At 46.3% G+C, this 18,748-nt stretch overlaps 1 protein-coding gene across 1 annotated transcript in view; it reads right to left on the reverse strand.

The window, feature by feature from the left end:
* The window catches only part of DTHD1 (death domain containing 1), an 86,697-nt gene that overhangs the window by 51,269 nt on the left and 16,680 nt on the right, over positions 1-18,748 (reverse strand). Inside the window, exons 2-4 of the mRNA XM_054997287.1 lie at positions 7,769-8,546; positions 6,252-6,582; positions 4,870-5,049 (exon numbers count right to left, since the gene is read on the reverse strand). Of these exons, the coding sequence (XP_054853262.1) occupies positions 4,870-5,049; positions 6,252-6,582; positions 7,769-8,546 (1,289 nt within the window). The remainder of the gene's footprint in view (positions 1-4,869; positions 5,050-6,251; positions 6,583-7,768; positions 8,547-18,748) is intronic.

An 18,748-nucleotide genomic window follows, 5' to 3' on the forward strand; every position in this document is an offset into this window, starting at 1 on the left:
ATGCAGCATCTGGCCCCAATCCTGGTTGCTTGGCCCAGCCGCAGCGCCCATTTCCCACCTATTTAGTGGGTCCGTTGTAAATCCATGGTACTCTGCAACATTTCCAGGGGGTAGTCCAGGTTCCCCCGTCATTTGTAAATCTGCCAGAGTTAGGGTACGTTGGGCATCCACCATGCCTCTCTTCCAACCCCTAGTAAGTCCTGTTAATGCAAACAGATCATATCTCAGCACCTGGATCTGTTCACTGAGGTAATCCAAACAATCCTCTCCTCTCAACTCTATCCCATCATCTGGTTCTGGTGAGTCTCAGGCGAGGAATAAGCTCCCTTGGCAAATGTTTTTCCATTGCTGGTGATCCCTTTGCTACTCAAGGCCATTTTTTGGAGGGAGATCCAGAGGGGGCTCCAAACCTCATGACAAATAACTCTCCCTCTGCAAGGGGAGGCTTATGTAATGTCCCACTTTGTCATCCCACCACAGATCTAATCCACTTGTGGCTATATTTGCTACTTCCCTCTCAAATGTGTTTTGGGATGTTCTGGACAAAAAGTCCTTCATGGGCTCGATCCCTGGTTTGTTCTCCGGAATGGAGGTCAGGTGCGGTTCCATCGAGATGTTAGGTACCCCTGTCTCACTTGGGCAGCGACCAAACAGCACTCCTCTCCACCTCTCATTCTCGTCCCAGGTCCAGGGTGCCCATTGTCTGGGAGTTGGTAAAGTTGTCCATGTAAGATGGGTGCCCCCCCCTTTTGGGATTGCAACCAGTTCTGGGTACTCGAGGAGGTTTCCTGCAGCTCCTATCACAAATCTATTGGAGTCCACTAGGTAGTCCAATCTCGGTTGAGTCACAGGCACCAGCCCTATAGGCAGTCCTCCAGGAGTTGCACCTGGTCCCAGATGCTGGTCTGGGATGCATGTTAAATCCATTGGCTCCGCAGTCCTCAGGTCTGGCTCTGACGACGTGAAGCCAATAGCCATCCTCCAAAGGTTACAGCTACAGAGGGGTTAAAGGAGATTTCTGTCAAAATATCAGGCCATGGATGACAGACTATGGCAGACAGATCCCTGTACCATTGCAACAAGAAGTCCAGGCTCTTTGTTAAATGGCTTTATTCAGAAATCAAATCATTTCCATATATATATGTCCATAGGATTACTCAGAAGCAAGGTAAGCGTCTGAGCAGTAAGAGCAAGATTGACAGGAATAGTAACATGTGGGAAGATTCTTCCTCTCCTCTTAACATACACGGCTGCTCCTTTCCCCTCCCAACAGTAAACAGGACTTTTGGCACGAACTCGTCCTGAGAACGTCTCGCATATTTGTACTATCAAGTCGAGAAAGCAAGAGATCAAAGTCGAGACATAGCAACGCATGGGAGTGAGTAGTCTACAAGGTCATGAACACTGAAAGTTTCTGCAGTCCTTTAGATAAATCACCTCCATAAAGCCTGTGAAAGAAATAATTATGGCACAGGCAATATGACATCAAGTTGCAGCATGAAACATTGGTTCAGAACAACAGGTCAGTATCAGCATTAGCATTGGCATGGATGGGGACATGACACCACCTTTTCTCCAGCAGCAGGCGCTAATTAGCCGGCGGTACTGTCTGAAAATGAGGAAGGAGGTGGCCCATGATTTTTTAGTCCTGCTCTCCTCAGCGAGGGCCTGCTAGTGCTGCTGCCAGCATGTGCATGCCCAGGCGCAGCTGCAGCTGGCCTGGTGCTACTGCTGACTTGCCTTGGCTAGCAGGTCCTCCTACACACAAATATACTGGATGTCGATATGTATCCAGTATTTTCACTCCCTTTCCCCCAGACAGCCCAAGAAAATTCTGGACTCTCTGGGTGAAAACTGGACAACTGGCAACCTTGGCTGCCACAGGAGGCGAATTTGACCTTGCGACGCCAGAGTGAGAGTCATGCATAACTCTGATAGCAGCACGAGGGCCACCATGGCATAGTGATAGAATGTCGGACGAGGATGTGGGAGAGCCAGGCTTGAATCCCCAAGCTGCCGTCCAGCCAGTCACGTTCTAACAGCCTAACCTACCTCACAGGGTTGTTGCAAGGATAAAATGGAGAAGGGGATAATGTTGTAAGCTACTTTGGGCCATCACTAGAGAGAAAACTGGGGAATAAATGAAGTAAATAAATAAAGGTTTCAGGCAAGGGCCTTTTGAAGCGTGTGGTTTGCTAGTGCCCTATAGACCCTTCATGTGTCCCACAGGCTTTCAAAAATGATGATTTCAACACAAGTTCCAGTTCCAGTTTCAGCTGAACCGTCCAACCCTTTTTAGTTAGAAGCAAGTCCCACTATGTTTTTTAGTACATCATTTCTGTTTGGGGCAGGTAAACCACTTTTTATATAAAGCTGCTATCAGCATGATAGCATAAAAATCAAAACATCAAAACCTCGCACCAGGTCTGCACATGATACACTATGATGCTTAATGAATAAAACCTCACAACAGTAGTTTACATTGATATATAATGGGGGAAAGCCCAGGAGGGGAATTCTCTCTCACATACACACACATACAGAGAAATCTGAAGGTGGGGAGGGGGAAACACAGAGAGAGTGTGTATGTGTGTGGGTGTGTGGGTGTGAGAAAAGAGGGAATTTAAAAAACACACAGAGAAGAAATTCAGGGGGGATCTCTCTCACACACACTCAAGACTGGGAATTGAAAAAGAACTACCACACAGAGGGGAGAGGAAGAGGCAATAAAAACACAGAGGCAGAATATGGGCACAGGTATAAACCCATATAAGCCCAAGGTATGGCAGAGGGTGGGGGGAGCAGAAGAAGGGTAATCCCAAAGGTGGGGGGGGAAGAGAGGAAATAAGGGTTTCTGCTGTCTTTTTGGCACATGGCATCCCTCATCCCTCTGCCAACTTTCTGTCCCCCGTTCCTGCAATCAGCTTGCTTTTCCCTCCCTCCCCACCCACCCCCACCACATTCAAGATAGCAATCCAATGAAAGGACTATTCTTTCATCACCAGCAGCATCCAGGAAAAGAGCAGGTCAACTTGCACTGAAGAAGGAGATTTTTCTCTCCTCCCCAGCAGCAGTAGCAGCCCAACCAGCTTGCATAGCAGAGAGAAGGGCTTTCCCCCCCCCCATTCCCAGCAGCAGCAGTGCCTAGGGCGAGAACAACCCCAGCCGTGTGACCGGGAGAGGGAAACTCCTCTCTTAGCCCAGCAGTGGTGGATTCTGGGGCAAGAGCAAGCCAGGTGACTCGCATAGGGGAGGGTATTTTTCCTCATACCCTGGCAGCAACAGTGGCACCCAGGACTGGAGTAGCCTGACTGGGACCTGCAGAGAAAGAAACAGCTTTTCTCCCCACCTCATTGCAGAGGAGGGCCAGGAGGTGATGACGAAGGCAGGCAGCAACTTACCTAGCCATTCAGCACAGTTCTTTGTGCAGTGCCCGCCCCTCAATTTGCTGCTCAAAGCACTGTTTTAAAATCTGCATGGCGACTGCAAAGCCCTGCTACAGAATGCCCCCGCCCACTTTCTAAGAACTGTGGATGATACTGACCTCTTCTCCTTTATATACAACTCAGGGAGGATGTCTTAAACAGACATGTGCTGCTCTTGACCTAAATGGTCTGTGACTAGGTTGTCTATAGGACTGCCTTCTCCCTCATGAACTTATCCTACAAGCAAGACCACCTTCTAAGGCCATTGGCCAGTGCCCAGGTGTGTCCACCTTCAAGTGGTTGGTGGGTACTTACTGGAGTGAGGGCTTTTTCTGTGGCAGTGCCCCACTTCGGAACTCTTTGGGGTCACTTGCCTGGCCCCAGTATTGTTATCATTTCAGTGCAAAACCAAGTCTGCTGAGTTCATTCAAACTTTTAACAATAACTTATTTTAATGCTTTTTAAAACTGCTGCTGGAATCTGAGTGTATATTGTTGATTAGTTGTATTTTATATTGCTATTTTTGTGGTTGGGATTTTTTTTAAAATTAATGCTGTAGGTTGCTGTGAAAGCTTTTTGAAGTGAAAATGATGGGCATTTTGACAAAGATTTCTGAATTCTAAAGATGCTGGTCCATTTTTCTTATAGAAAACATGCAACCATTCAGATAGCTTATCTTAACTGACCATTCGACATTCTGTGGTTAATGTTTGTGAGTAAAAGGCCCTAATAAGTGTTTCCTAAGCCTTTGCTGCCACCCAGGGATGAAGTGAATGACAGCTTCATTTTGATATCCAGAATTCTTTAAACGATGCTTAAAGTTGATTTCTGCAGAGGCTAATGAAATGTCTTCATCCATAAAAAGAGTCCTTTCTAGAGGCCTTTTAGATGGGCCAGGATTTAAAGAATAATATAACTAGTTTCCCAAACAATGAGGATTGTGTTTCTCAAAGAGCAGCTGCATGGCAACCTTCTTTTGATGTTAAGGGTCAATTCAGACGTTTGTGATGGGTGGAAACCTGACTACTTGCTGCACTTTTCTGCGCCGGTCTTCTTCCCCAACGCCCCTACTTATGCAGGGCTTGCCAAAATGGAAGATGGGAGTCTTCGACTAACTCATTATTTTTGACATCTGAATGCAGGCATTTTAATGTGGAGGTTAGTTCTAACCTTAATGCTGGTTAAGAATCCCAGTTACTGGGAAGAAAATTCATCATATAATTTGAACATGATGACTAATCTAAATTACACTAATGCTGTAAATTGCTAGTTCAACAGTGAAATCCCAAGAAGAGTTACTCTAGTCCAAGGACATTGAAATCAGTGACCACTGATCTTGTGGTCAGTTCTATCTATACTTCAGTCTATGCAATGATCACACTTTTCCACAAGTGAACAATCTTCAGAGTTCCCATAGGTGATGTTAAACATCTTTCCAGATTACCTTGAGCTGCATTGTAACACGAGAACTGAAAGTCAAGGGAGGGAAGTCAAATGAAATTCTGGGATCCATGCTTAGCTTTCGTGACAGGCCCTTCTTTGGAATGCTGAGTGCTTCCAGCTTTAAGCAAGAGACGACAGAAAAGGTACAGAGCTGGCCGGTCTTGATCTCAGCAAAAGTCCCCTACATGAAGCAAAAGAATAAAAGTTGCTGTAAGGGACATTCCTGTATCAGAGACAAAAATGGAATCCAACTTTACAACTACTGAGAAGAGTTCTTTTCCACATTACATTTCCCTGGAGATCTTTTCTCTGCTGCATTTCAGTGGAGCTGATTCATATATGACCGCAGAGATGTGAGAGCTGCTATGTGCAGGGTTAGAGTCAACATATTCTGAAGTGGGGCAGCTGCCAGGGCCTGTGGATTCTGGCAGGGCCCACGGCTGCCGACTCCCTACTCACAAATCAGTTCTTATGCCTGCACTCACACCCTTCTACTGCCTGCTTGTGAGGACTTTGTCATCTCTACATATGCTGCCCAGCTCTCCTGGAGAAGAGCATGTGGTTGGTGCACAAAGCATCTGCTTTGCTAGTGGCCATGGCACTCCTGGCTGCACCCACCATGCAGCACCATCAGGGAAAGGGGTGAAATGGGAGGGTAAGAGGGGGAGCCTACTAGTGAGCATGGTGGCAGGGCTGAGCACTCGCGGCCTCCCAAAACCTGTGACTGACCCTGACTACGTGTGGTCTCTTCTGTTACTGTTCTGGTGACGTATGAATGAAGGAGTCGCATAGCAGAAGTGGCAATCATGTCTTCTATATCCCAGTGCCGGGGTTGTCCTCCCTGCATTTGATACTCCTATAGGAAGAAGGCATAACGTTGGCCTTCCGTATGTTATTCCTTCAGAATTAAGTTACAAGAGGATCATGGAAAAAAACAATGGGAGATTATCTCCCACACTGTAGCATAAATAACCTCTTCATATATTTTAGCTAATATTAATATGTATTCAAATATTCCATATTTTGTTCAACAAGTTTTGGATCAATAGGTTTTGTCCTTCTTGAAACAATGCTCCAAAACATTAAATAAATGGCATATTTTGTGTATCTATTTAGGATCCTCATTAATGGATGATGTCTTGCTAGAAAAGTTAATGGAATGTTTGAGCAGAGTGGGGGAATAATATATCATTGTATGAAAGATTGGGGGCCAATTCTGCTCATCGTTAAATAAGTTCATCTGAAGCCTCCCCCCAAGTTCATGTAAAGAATCTCTCTCTCTCTCTCTCTCTCTCTCTCTCTCTCTCTCTCTCTCTCTCTCTCTCTCTCTCTCTCAAACTTAGCATTAGCTCTAAGACTTGTAGCAGATGAAAGTTGACTAACCTTTTGATTTCCTTGATGGCCTTCCAAAGAAACTGGAGTTAAATACCTTGAATGAAAGTTCAGGTCAGTCACTTTCACCATAATGTCTTTGTACATTCCTCGGTAACATGAATTAAATGGGATAGAAATGGTGACAGGAGGAATAATGGTGGGCTCATCTTGCAAGAACTCAGCACTGATGATGTTGCTAACCAGTTCTTCAGCATCATCGACCACCAGGGAACTTAAATTATTGACAACTCTGATTACTAAGTTTTCTAGAATGGCATGAGGGGCTATAATGCAACAGGCTACTTCAGGGTCACTAGTGCCATTCACTTCCACAAAAAATCTGCAAAAAAAAACACAACATGTCCACATTTGCAAAGGATGGAGAGAGTTAATCATCTAAAAGTGCAATCCCAATTATCCATTTCTGTTTGCTTGTAAAGCGCAAGAAGGAAACGGATAATTAACACATTCTGTTCACAATGGTTAGCAGGGTTTCAGACAAAAGCAGCGAAATAAGCTTGAAGAATTTCTTCTAACTGGCACCAAACATACTCAGAATCAGAGTTATAAGCAACGATCTCCCTAGCTGGAGAAGGAACTAAGTAATTTGGTGCTAGCCAAGCATAGAATTCCCCTGCCTGGTCCAGCAGTCTTAGCTGTGTTTGTGTAACTTTTTTTTTAAAAAGTTGCCAAACTACTTCTGGATTATAGTGTCTATTATAGGGTTGCCATCTCTGGAATGGGCAATTCCTGGAGATTTTGGGGTAGAGCCTAGAGGAGGCAGGGTTTAGGGAGGGGAGAGAAACTTAGCAGGGTATAATGCTATAAAGTCTACCCTCCCAAACAGCTGTTTTCTCTAGGGGAACTGATTCCATAATCTGGACATCAGCTAATTGCTTCACAGATGCATGCCAACAAGATGCCACCTGCAGGCTGAATATACACCTACATGTAGAACCCTGCCACCACACATCTGTCATCTCTGAAGAGGAGGCAGAATAATAAAAGGCCTGCCTGCAGTGATTTGTATGGAATCATATACTCCTCCCATATTATCCAGCCTGCCAATAAAGATCTGCCCCACAATCCCTGCTCTCTGTGCCCCTGACTTCAGAGGTGAGGTGGGTTGCAACCAAAGTCAGGGTCTTTTCAGTAGAGGCACCTTGTTTGTGAAATACCCTTCCCCCTGAGGTTTGCCAGGTACCTATGTTGCTTTCTTTTAAGAGCCAGACCCAAATGTTTCTGTTGACCCAGGATTTTAATTAAAGGGTTGATCTTTTTAACACTATTTTTGTCTGGCAATTGTTTTTTTTTTTAAGCTTCAGTGGTCTGTATGGTCTAATGGTTTTTATGCTGGGCTGGGTTTTTAATGCTGGGTTTTAATTAATATCTTTTAATGTTTTGTTTTTATTATTTTTGTATCATAAACTTCCTTGGGCAGGTTCCTGGAGAGATAGCATAATATTTTTTCTAAATAAACAATACATTTCTTTCTTTCTTTCTTTCTTTTAAAAAATTGCTCTTACTCTTTCATCATCCAGTCACGTTGACTGTCCTCTTCTTCTGGCTTCCCGGTGGACTGGTTAGCAGTAATGGTTGGATCAGTGTTTTCTAACCTTGTAGGTCCAAATTCTCCTTGATTGCTTTGGGCATTTTTATTACTCTTCTCCTTTGGGTTTACATCTTTCTCCCTCCTGTTTTGTTTGGCTTTCTGCTTGCGTTTCCTGTTAGTTGCCTCCTTTGGGGCTTCCTTGATCTCCGCTAGTTTGGGAAGCTTCTCTATGTGGGTATTTTCGAGTTTTATTGATGCAGTTATATATCTCCCATTGTTTCCTGGAACATCTTCCAAATCTATGTTTTCAGAATGTTCCTTAATTGAAGATCTTGCAATATGAGAGATTTTTTTGTTGTTTGACATCAAAATGGATTCCTCTGGTATGCTTTGAGCTTCATTTTCTATGGATGCTGGGTATTTCTGATTAGGCCCAGATATTTTTTCATTTTGGGATGTAACAGTTTCAGTTTCCACTGCTTTGTTTTCTGTTAGGGGGACTCTGTTTTCCTTTTCCAGAGCTGAATGGTCATGGAATGGCTGGCTTAGGGGCGGCAACATTTGTGCATCACTGAATGGCTCTTTTTCAGCTTCAGGCTCAGACTTCCCAGATACACATGGGAGAAGTTGGACTTTTTCTATTTTTTTATAATTCATTTCAAAAAGTTTATCTTGTGCCTCTCCAAGGTATCCAAGAGTATGCAGTATATTTTCCCTTAATTCCAGAAGCCAGTCTGGAAGGTTGCTCCCCTCTGAAGAAGCAAGGAAAGATTCCATTTGAAAATTTTTATTTTAAATGGTTCAGAACATGCTTCAATATAGATCATGACACCCTCGACTCATAACATAGGATGCTACAATATAGCAAGAGATGAAGAGTTTTCCAGGTCAGTCACATGTATCAAAAACTGGCTAACATACAGTGGTTTATTCATATGATACAGGTGTTTTCTGCACAGTCACTTTACAGCATTTCAGAATCTATTCTTCTTCCCATGTTTTCCAGAGTTCTGCACGGGCGAGGGAGTCATGGGAAGCAGAAATGGTTTTTGTCCATCTTTCTCCTGTTTTGTCCCCCTGCGCATATTCTGCTTTTTTTTCAGCTGCTGCCCAGTTGCTGCTGCACATGCTTCGTCCGTGCAGAATCAAAACCTCCCATTCTGCTTCTCATGCTCCCCTCTTCCTTTCCCCCAGGCATTGATTGGTCTGTCAACTGGTAATCCTCCCCACTCTCCTCAGTTCTCTGAACTCCTTTTCTGCCATTTTTATCAGTCAATCAAGGTAAGGGTCATAAGACTGCTTTTCCATTCACTTTTTTCCTCCTGGGTATGCACACACTCGCTTTCCCCCTCAAACCCAAGAACTAGTTCTAACATTGCTGTTTATTCTCTGCTCACTTTAAAAGCCAGGAAAGGGTTAAATGGCTGCTTTCCCTTTCTCCCCTGGTGGTATGAACACACTCTCATTTTTTTTCAAAGCTAGAAATGAGTTGTAATGTTGCTGCTTATTCCCTGCTGGCTTTAAAGACTAGGAAAGGGTGACATGGCTGCTTTCCCCATCCTCCTTCGGAGGTATGAGCGCTCACTCATTTTTTTTCAGAGGTAGGAATGAGTTGTAATGTTGCTGCTTATTCCCTGCTGGCTTTAAAGACTAGGAAAGGGTGACATGGCTGCTTTCCCCATCCTCCTTTGGAGGTATGAGCGCTCACTCATTTTTTTTCAAAGCTAGAAATGAGTTGTAATGTTGCTGCTTATTCCCTGCTGGCTTTAAAAGCCAGGAAAGGGTTAAATGGTTGCTTTTCCCCTCCTTCCTGTTATCTTCTCCTAATGCCAGAGGGAAAAACCCCAAACATTTGCAAAACGGAGGGAATGAAACAGCATTTTAACCCTTTCCTGGCTTGGCTTTAAAAAAAGCATGAGAATGGAACAAGCAGGAAAAGTACTTGCCCCCCCAAGAACTCTGCCACCAATTGCCCCTCCAATGGGTATGGGACAGCCCAATTAACAGATACAAGGGGGGGGATGGGTTCCAACATTGCAATGTTACCTCACATGCAAAAACATTTTTTTAAAAATGACATCAGCTCCAGCTCTAACAAAATACCGCTCCAAACAGACATATCTCAACTCTTCAGCAGAGATCAAATTGCCTTGAAGTTATGCCTTAACACCCCTAACAGTAAGGGTCCTAACGTCCATAACAGTAGGAGCATGGTACTAGTTGGTCTGTCTTTTACCAGTTTGGTGTTCTTCATGTGATTTTTTATGTGTGATTTTTTTGGTCTTAATAAATTTTATAAAAGAGGTTGTGGAGTGCAGAATGATGGGACCCCAAGCCATTTCAGCACTGATCAGCATGAACGCTCAGCATCGCTGGCTTAAAGTGTGCTGTGCAGAATGGGCCACACTCACAGTATTTTACATAACTTTTAAGATTAAAAATCAAATTTAACTAGCTAGAACTTAATCTTTCAGGACATGTGCCAAATTTCTTATTTGAGTCAGTGCATGATGAAAAAGGAATCAATTTCTATGTAGTTATTTAAGCAAGAGACATTTGGTGTTACTTTAATCTGATATAATTTTTTCTCAAATCATGCGTAGTATTTATGGCAAGTATAAGTTTGCTATCTCAAAGTTTAGCAGTTTGCATTTTTGCAGCTAAAAGCAACAAGGTTTTTAATTTGTGATGTAAGATAACTCCCTGCAAAGTGAAAGATAGTTCAGCAGGGAGGAAGCTGGGACAGATCCTTTCTTCTTGGTGTACTACATTTCTCTATGTTTTTAAAGTGATGAAGAATTTCAGAACAGGACCCTCTATTTTCTGTCTGAAGTGGTCGAGTCCACGTTCTTACCTCAGTCCCACCTTTTACTGATATGCCTGTGGAACCAACCTGCAAAATACCTAGCTTTATCTGAGAGCTGATGGTGAAGTCCTTTGTACAGTTCCAATTTGTATCAGATTTTTTCAAACAAAAGAACATAGATGGGATTATCCAGTTTATCTTAAATGGCAAGCCTGGAAGAGACAGAGAGACTTGCAAAAGGTTACCCAATGATCTGCACAGTTCCCTTAAAATTGATGATTAAAGTATATGTGCAGGATTTTGCTAATAAGGGATACTATAAAGAATCTTAGCAAAAGAAGGACAATTTAGGCCAAGCTCTCTGCAGCTTCTCAGTTGAATACTCTCTTTATACTGCTGACTTCTGGTGGACAGGTTGCCATTAACAATTCAGTTACAGTGTGATCATTATGCTATTATTAATTAGGGTGTCAGTCAAATATCTGTGCACAGAAAAAGCTGCACAGCTGAAATCCATTAATCCTGAGTTTTCAGACTAACATTGATTGGACTTGGCTAAGAGAAAGATTCCTGGCATAAAGATAGTCTCAATAACACATTCCTGCAACATTTGAAATCCACAAAACTGAGCATAGACCAGCTGACAGATATGGTGTGGCCCATAAACTTGCTGTCTCTGCTGCCTTGACTGTGTTTGTTAAGAACCTAAATGGTGCCAATCCATAGTTGGTGGGCTTTGTTCCTACAAGGAGTACAGTCTTAAAATCAAAACAAGATAAAGGTGAAAGGCAGACTATTTTCTTCAGTATGCTACAGTACATATTGCTCTGCATGTTGCTATAGCATTTTATCCCAGTTAGTTATATGATTCTTCAAGTATGAAATGAAACCTGCTAGTACTCTGGGGTTTTGCTGGTACAGCAGTTTCACTGTGACTGAATTCAGGTATGCTTTAATTTAGAAAATCAGATGCAATTAAAATTATAGCATACTGAATGAAATGTGAACCATTTTAACAAGAGAGGATGCAGATTATCTTAGTTAATTTTTATGAAACAGACTCAGAGATAGGTCATAACTCAGTGACTGAATGTAGGTCAGGACTAGGGATAGGCACAAACCAAAATATGAACCAAAGTTTGTCACAAACCTGGCCGGTTCATGGTTCACAAACCAGCAGTTCTTTGGTGCACATTTTTTGATGAACCACAATGAACCACTATGATTTTTAGGGTGGTTCATTTGATGTATTGTCGAAGGCTTTCTCGGCTGGAGAACGACGGTTGTTGTGGGTTTTCCAGGCTGTATTGCCGTGGTCTTGACATTGTAGTTCCTGACGTTTCGCCAGCAGCTGTGGCTGGCATCTTCAGAGGTGTAGCACCAAAAGACAGAGATCTCGCAGTGTCACAGTGTGGAAAAGATGTTGGCCAACATCTTTTCCACACTGTGACACTGAGAGGTCTCTGTCTTTTGGTGCTACACCTCTGAAGATGCCAGCCACAGCTGCTGGCGAAACGTCAGGAACTACAATGTCAAGACCACGGCAATACAGCCCGGAAAACCCACAACAACCGTGGTTCATTTGATTTGTTTTTCAGTTTGTTACTGCAGACAGCCTAGCTCCAATCAATCTATTACCTAGGCAACAGAGGATGGTCTTTGAAGCTTGTGCTTGAGATTCTGATGCTTCAGGGCTCTGAAGCACCTGCTTCTGTGCCACTGCCAGGCTCAGTCTCTGTGCCACTGCCAGGCTCAGTCTCTGTGCCACTGCCAGGCTCGGGGGCCAAGCCTAGTGGGTTCCTCTGAGGACTATTATTTAGAGCACCTGTCCCTGCTGGGAAGGGGCCTGGGTGGTGGGTCAGGGCTCTGACCCCCCCCCCAGTCTCTGTGCCACTGCCAGGCTCGGGGGCCAAGCCTAGTGGGTTCCTCGCCTGAGGGCCAACACAGTGCTGCCTTACCAACCACAATGCCCATTAGCACCACGAAGGTTAGAGTGAGGGGCAAGGGTGGTCATAGGGGAAGGGTGGCCCACCAGTGCCCAGCATTAGTGGGGAGGTCTCAGAGACAGAACCTCTTTTTCTAGATCTACTTGTGGGGATCAAGCAGGAGGAAGAAGAGTTGTTAGCATTGACCGAGGAAGGGCAGCTGCTAAAACTTTTTCAGGAGGAGGGATCTCAGGGTGCTGATGAAACAGGGTGTTGTGGAGAAACATCCACCTCCTCCACATCACAACCACTTGGGGGTACCCCTGCCTGCAGTCCACCCCTCACTCAGTCCGCCCAGCCCAGCCACACACGACAGTTAAGCCTCCATCCTGACCCACCAACTCCCGGTCTCAGTTTCAGGCCCACGCTTTGGCAGCACTTACCATCCCCAAAAAACCCTGTGTGATGCGTTGCCGGGCCTGCGATGACCCTGATGCGTAGGGACTTGGACCTCAAGCACCTGTTGTCCACTGCGCTTAGCAAGCATCTGCAAAGGCACTACCCGAGTCTGGTGCCTCCAGAGCAACAAGAACCATCAAGCGGGGGGATGAAGAGGGCTTCTGAGCAGGGAGGAAGGGGGAGGGGAATGGGAGTTCACCCCAAGGAAGAAGACTCACAATGGGGATGCTGTGGATGGGAGATGAACTTCCAGGCAGGCTGCTCTTCAGGAGGTTATTCCCTTGGGGTCGATGGCACTGTCAAACAAAAGGGATAGGGGGAGGGCTCAGTAGGCAGGCGCTTGTGTAGTGGCTGAGATGATTGCCCTGGACAGATTACCTTTGTCCATTGTGGAGGGTGTGGGCTTTCACCGGCTGCGGCGTCATTTCACCCCCTGGTAAACCATTCCCTCACAGCAGACCATTGGCCAGTGAGTCTTTCTCTCCATCTACCACTCTGTGGCAGAGCTAGTCAGGAACAAGTTGTCCAGAGGACAAGGGCAGACCGTACACTTCACAGCAGACCTGTGGAGCAGCCATCAGCATGGATATCTTGCCTTCACTGCCCACTGGTGGCAACCAGAGGACCTCTGGACCACCAGGGAAAAATCAGGGCCCTGGGATGAGGGGACAGCCTTGGTGCTGGGCTACAGAGTGGTTCTGCTCCAGGCATGGGGGATGGATGCAGATCACACAGGGAGGAACATTTCCACCATGATCAAAGCTGGATTGAGGGAGTGGGCGCCTGTGGGTGATGTTGTCCATGGCTACGTGGTCACAGACACCTGTAGAAGCTTGGTGGCAGCCCTGAATGCCGTGTCCCTTGAGGGCATTGTCTGCCTGGTGCACAAGATGCACCTGGTCATGAGGGATGCTTTTGGGCTGGGTAGCATCATCAAGCCCACCTGGGACCAGGAAACGGTGGATACACATGCCTTGTTGGACAGCTTCCGGCACCTGGCTGCCCACTTTTCCTGCAGCATTAAGTCAGCCTGCCAGCTGCACAAGAGGCAAGGAAGAGCCCAAGCACCAGCTTCTCCAGGACATGCCCACCCGTTGGAACGCCACATATGTGATGATAGCTCATCCAGTGGAGCAAAAAATCATAGTGCAGGATATCACGTCCTCCAGGGGTCATTTCATAGAAAAAGAGCTGGAGGAACTCATTAGCATAACTCATTAGCATATGCCACACCCCTTGACATCGCCAGACATGTGTCATTAGCATAGCTATTTGCATATGCTGCACCCCCTGACATCACGTATCCTGGCTGTTTTGGACCCAATCCTGGCCATTCAGGGCTGAAATTGGGCCCAAAATGGCAAAAATGGACTGAAAATGGCCAAAAAGGGGCCCAAAATGGTCAGGATCAGGCCTCTGCTGAGTGGGAGAGTGATCCACCACCTGTCAGAGGCCCAATCTGGGCTGTTTCGGCCCCAATCCAGGCCAAAATGGGCCCAAAATAACTGAGAGTCAGGTGGGTGGGGGCACCTGTCATGTGACCTCTTTGGGGAACTGCCAGAACTGCGTTCCTGCATGTTCCCTCTCAAAATGAACCCTGATGTCCTCTGCTCCCATTTTGCAATGGGGAAAGGAGTTCAGCATTAGCTCTATGGACTGGCTAGCTCTCTCCCAAATGGTCCAAGTCCTGAAGCCATTTCAGAACACCACCAACCTCCTCTGCTCCTACACAGCCAGCCTTGAGCAAGCTATCCTCCTGATCCACTGGCTGGACAGGGCACTGGCCAAAAAACTGGAGCAGGGGGAAGGTCTTCTCCCCAGGTTCAGAAATTTGCTGAGGAGGTTGCAGTTAGGTGTGGCTGCCCACTTACATCCTCTCTGCCAAGAGGGAGTGTACAGACTGATTCCTGTATAAAGGGCAGCATTGTGATGCACAATACTGAGCTCTAGCAAAGGAAGCAGGACCTCCACAGAGAGGTCCGGAGGTTGCAGCCGAAGTAATATGGCTGGAGGGAAGGCGGCATGGAAGAGGGGTTGTAGGAAGAGGAAGAGATGGAGGAGGAGGCGGATGAGCCGAGCACCCCAGGCCATGAGAGCCCACCCAACAAAGACCCTCCACTACTAGTCCTTGGTGGGAAGCTGGGAGGTTGGCAGCATCAGGGAAGCCAAGCGTGCCCTTGCGGAGGACTTGGTGGAGGTTATGGTGAAAGAGTACCTTGCTGAGCCCTCTGAGCCTCCTGACTCCAATCCCCTAGAGTACTGGGCATGCAAAGCTACCATCTGGCTGGACTTGTCATCTGTGACCATGAGTCTCCTCTTCTGCCCACCACCGGTGTCCAGAACAAGCAGGTATTCTCTCACCTGGCTCACCTGCCACTCATACCTGGACCCGACCCTGGTGGATCAATTGGCCTTCATAAAGGTCAACCTCCCGCTGCTGGGCTATCCCTCCCTGGACCTTGGAGACTGAAGATCCAGGATCCCCTCATTGGAAGTTAACCTTGCCCCCCCCCAACAACTGTCTGGTGGCATCAGGGCTCTGAGCCACCCTCTGTCCTTGCCAAGTGTGAATGCAACCCTCCCCCAACACAAGGGAAATTTAAACTTCCCCATGGCCCCTCCCATCCCCTAGTCCATCAGTGTCTACCACCCCCTGCCTGCATCCCAGCAGAGGGACTCAGTCATCCCAAGCTGGGCTCCAACTCCACCTCAGTCTCTGTGCTACAGCCAGCCTCACGGGCCATGCCTTGGCCAAGCCAAAGTTACGTAATTTCCTTGCCAGGTGTGAATGCACGCCCCCACATGGGGAATTTTAACCTCCTTCCCCATGGGTAGTCCCATCCCATAGTCTACCAATGCCTACTGCTCCCCTGGCTGCATCCCAGCAGAGGGACTTGGTTGTCCATAGTTGGGTTTGTTCCAGAATGATCTGAACCCCTTCATTTGGGAACCCTCCCCTAGACCTCCTCCCACTTGTCACATTCTAGAAATGGATTCTGGCGGTTGTTGTTCTCGCCTCGGGGGATGGGCTTCCCCTTTGTCCCTTTCCACCTCCTCCCCCAGCAGAAAGACTGTTATCCAGAGCCAGGCTCCGACACCATCCCAGTCTCTGTGCCATTGCCAGCCTCAGAGGCCAAGTCTAGTGGGTTCCTGTGAGGACTCACAGAATACTTTTATAGATTATACTTACTATCAGTATTATTATCATTTAGAGCACCTGTCCTGGATGGGAAAGTGTCTGAGTGGGTAAGGGTTCTGGACCACCCCCTGTCCTTGACAGGGGTGAATGCACTCCCCAACAAGGGCAAGCCAGTTTGATGTAGAGATTAAGAGCGCGGGACTCTAATTTGGAAAGCTGGGGTTGATTCTCCACTCCTCCACTTGAAGCCAGCTGGGTGACCTTGGGTCACAGCTCTCTGGAGCTCTCTCAGCCTCACCCACTTCACAGGGTGTTTGTTGTGGGGATAATAATAACATATACCTTGTAAACTGCTCTGAGTGGGCATTAAGTTGTCCTGAAGGACAGTATATAAATTGAATGTTGTTATTATTATTAAGGGGAATTTTAACCTCCTTCACCATGGGTCCTCCCGTCCCCTAGTCCACCAATGCCTGCTGCCCCCTGGCTGCATCCCAGCAGAGGGACTCGGTTGTCCATAGCTGGATTCGTTCCAGGAGGATCTGACCCCTCCCCCTTAGGAATTCCTTGCCACTAGATCATCCAGGGCCTCGACATCCCAACCGCTTGCTCATGCAGCCGCCCACATTACCCCGCACACCCCATCCCTTATTTAACTCCCTCCTCATGAGTCCCCTCAAGAATCACCCACCCTGCTGCGGAGATTGATTCCGCTGGTAGACTTCCCTATCTGCCACCCCATTGGAGAGATGGACTCTGGCCACCACAACTCTCACCCAGGACACTTTCTGTCTCCCCCAAGAATGTTCTTTCCTCTCAAAGAAGATTTTTCTCTTTTTGTCCTTTCAAAGAACATTTCTCCTCAAAGACTACGTCTTTTCCCCCAATAAGATTTCTGTTCCCCCAAGGTCTCCTTCCCCTCAGGATTGGCCTTCCCTCATGGATCTGCTCTGTCCTTTCCTGTACAAGAATATTCCTTTCTCCCCAAAGAACAGCTACTCCCCCCACCAAGATTAACCTCCTCTCATAGATTGTCTCTGTCCTCAGTTTTTCTGATCCCAGGAACTATCATTCCACTCTGGGGCCATCATTCCATTCTCTGAGGAAGATCCTCTAACTGCATCCTGCATTTTCATTGCAACTTTTGGGTGTTGCAATGTATTTCAATGGAGCCAATGCAAATCAATTGGCAGTCGTGGCTCCCATTATAGCTAATGGAACTTTCCTGGGGGCACCCACTTTGGGGGTCTATAAATCAGACATCTGAAATCCAATCTTCACCAAACTTGGAGTGTGTCTAGAAGAGAGCCTGCAAAAGACTCTCTGTGAGTTTGGCATCTCAGACAGTCAATGGGGCTGTTCTATGGCCTCTGGAAGTGGTGAACCATGAATCAAATGAACCTGTTCATGAACCTGGCAAGCTCATGAAAGTTCATGGGTTGTGAACTTCCCCATCTCTCCCATCTCCCATGCCCATCTCTAGCCAGGACTTTTAATGGAACTGTAGGCATTTTAGGGGCATATATCTATATATAATTCTATTGACTAAAAGTTGTAATATTTTATCTGTGATGTATTAAACATGTGGACCCTCAAGGAAAGGTGGGATATAAATAAACAAGCAAACAAATAAATAAATGCTTTGGATCCAGAAGATCCCAGGTTCAGACCTGACATCTCCAACTAAAAATCAACAGGGCTTGATAAGACCTCAGCCCAAGTCCTTGGAAAACTGTTGAGTTAATGCCAGTTTAGATGGACAATAATAAGCATCATGTGGTCTGATCAGACAGAGAACAAGTTGTCATTTATTTTTATAATACCTGAATTCAGCCAATAAAGAGTTGTCAACTGTGGGAGGGACTGGGAAAGGACTGTGCTTATGGGCCCTTCTTCCCAGCACAAGATAATGATACTATGACATTCCCTCATCCTTAAACAACAGAAATGGCACCAGAGGTGTTTTTAAAATTCCAAAAAATAACTAACTAGGTTATATACTTTATTGGGGAAGGGTCACATGAAATCAAGAGTTGGAAATTTCTGAGGTAATTCAGCATATCTATACCTATCAAAGAGAAAGCATGTTCCTGATAACTCACCTCAATTCCACTGTGCAGGCTCACTCTCTCAGGCCGTAGCAGGGATAAGAGGTGAGTCCTCAGCAACAGGGCTTGCCAAGGAAGCTGGAGCAGGATCGCGCTCTCCTCCCTCCCCCCGCCATGCTCCCTGTGCCTCCAGCTGCCCGGTTCAGTCCCGAAAGGGGCGAAAATGGGCAGCCAGCAGGCGCAAGAGCATGTCCCTTGTTACCAGAACTGCTCTTTTAAATGGGGAAATTAGCTCAGCAGTCTGGAACTAAAATTAGTGCGGATCTAACCAACGTTTACAGAGGTCCCGATTCCAGACACTCTAGTGAAAAAGAGGCAAACTACAAGTAGATTCAATAAACACGTGTATTTACTAATAGTGTGGCGTAAGCCTGAACTTGCACATACATACAAGAAAGCATAGAAGAACTAGGAAATGCAGAGTAAGAAATACAGAAACGGTTGCATGAGCAGGTACCCACGATGATAAGGGCGATACTTACAATCCTGAAGCGGAGCAGAGACACGGCAGCGAGGT

The sequence above is a fragment of the Eublepharis macularius genome, chromosome 14 (genome assembly GCF_028583425.1).
Source record: "Eublepharis macularius isolate TG4126 chromosome 14, MPM_Emac_v1.0, whole genome shotgun sequence".
Lineage (NCBI taxonomy): Eukaryota > Metazoa > Chordata > Lepidosauria > Squamata > Eublepharidae > Eublepharis > Eublepharis macularius.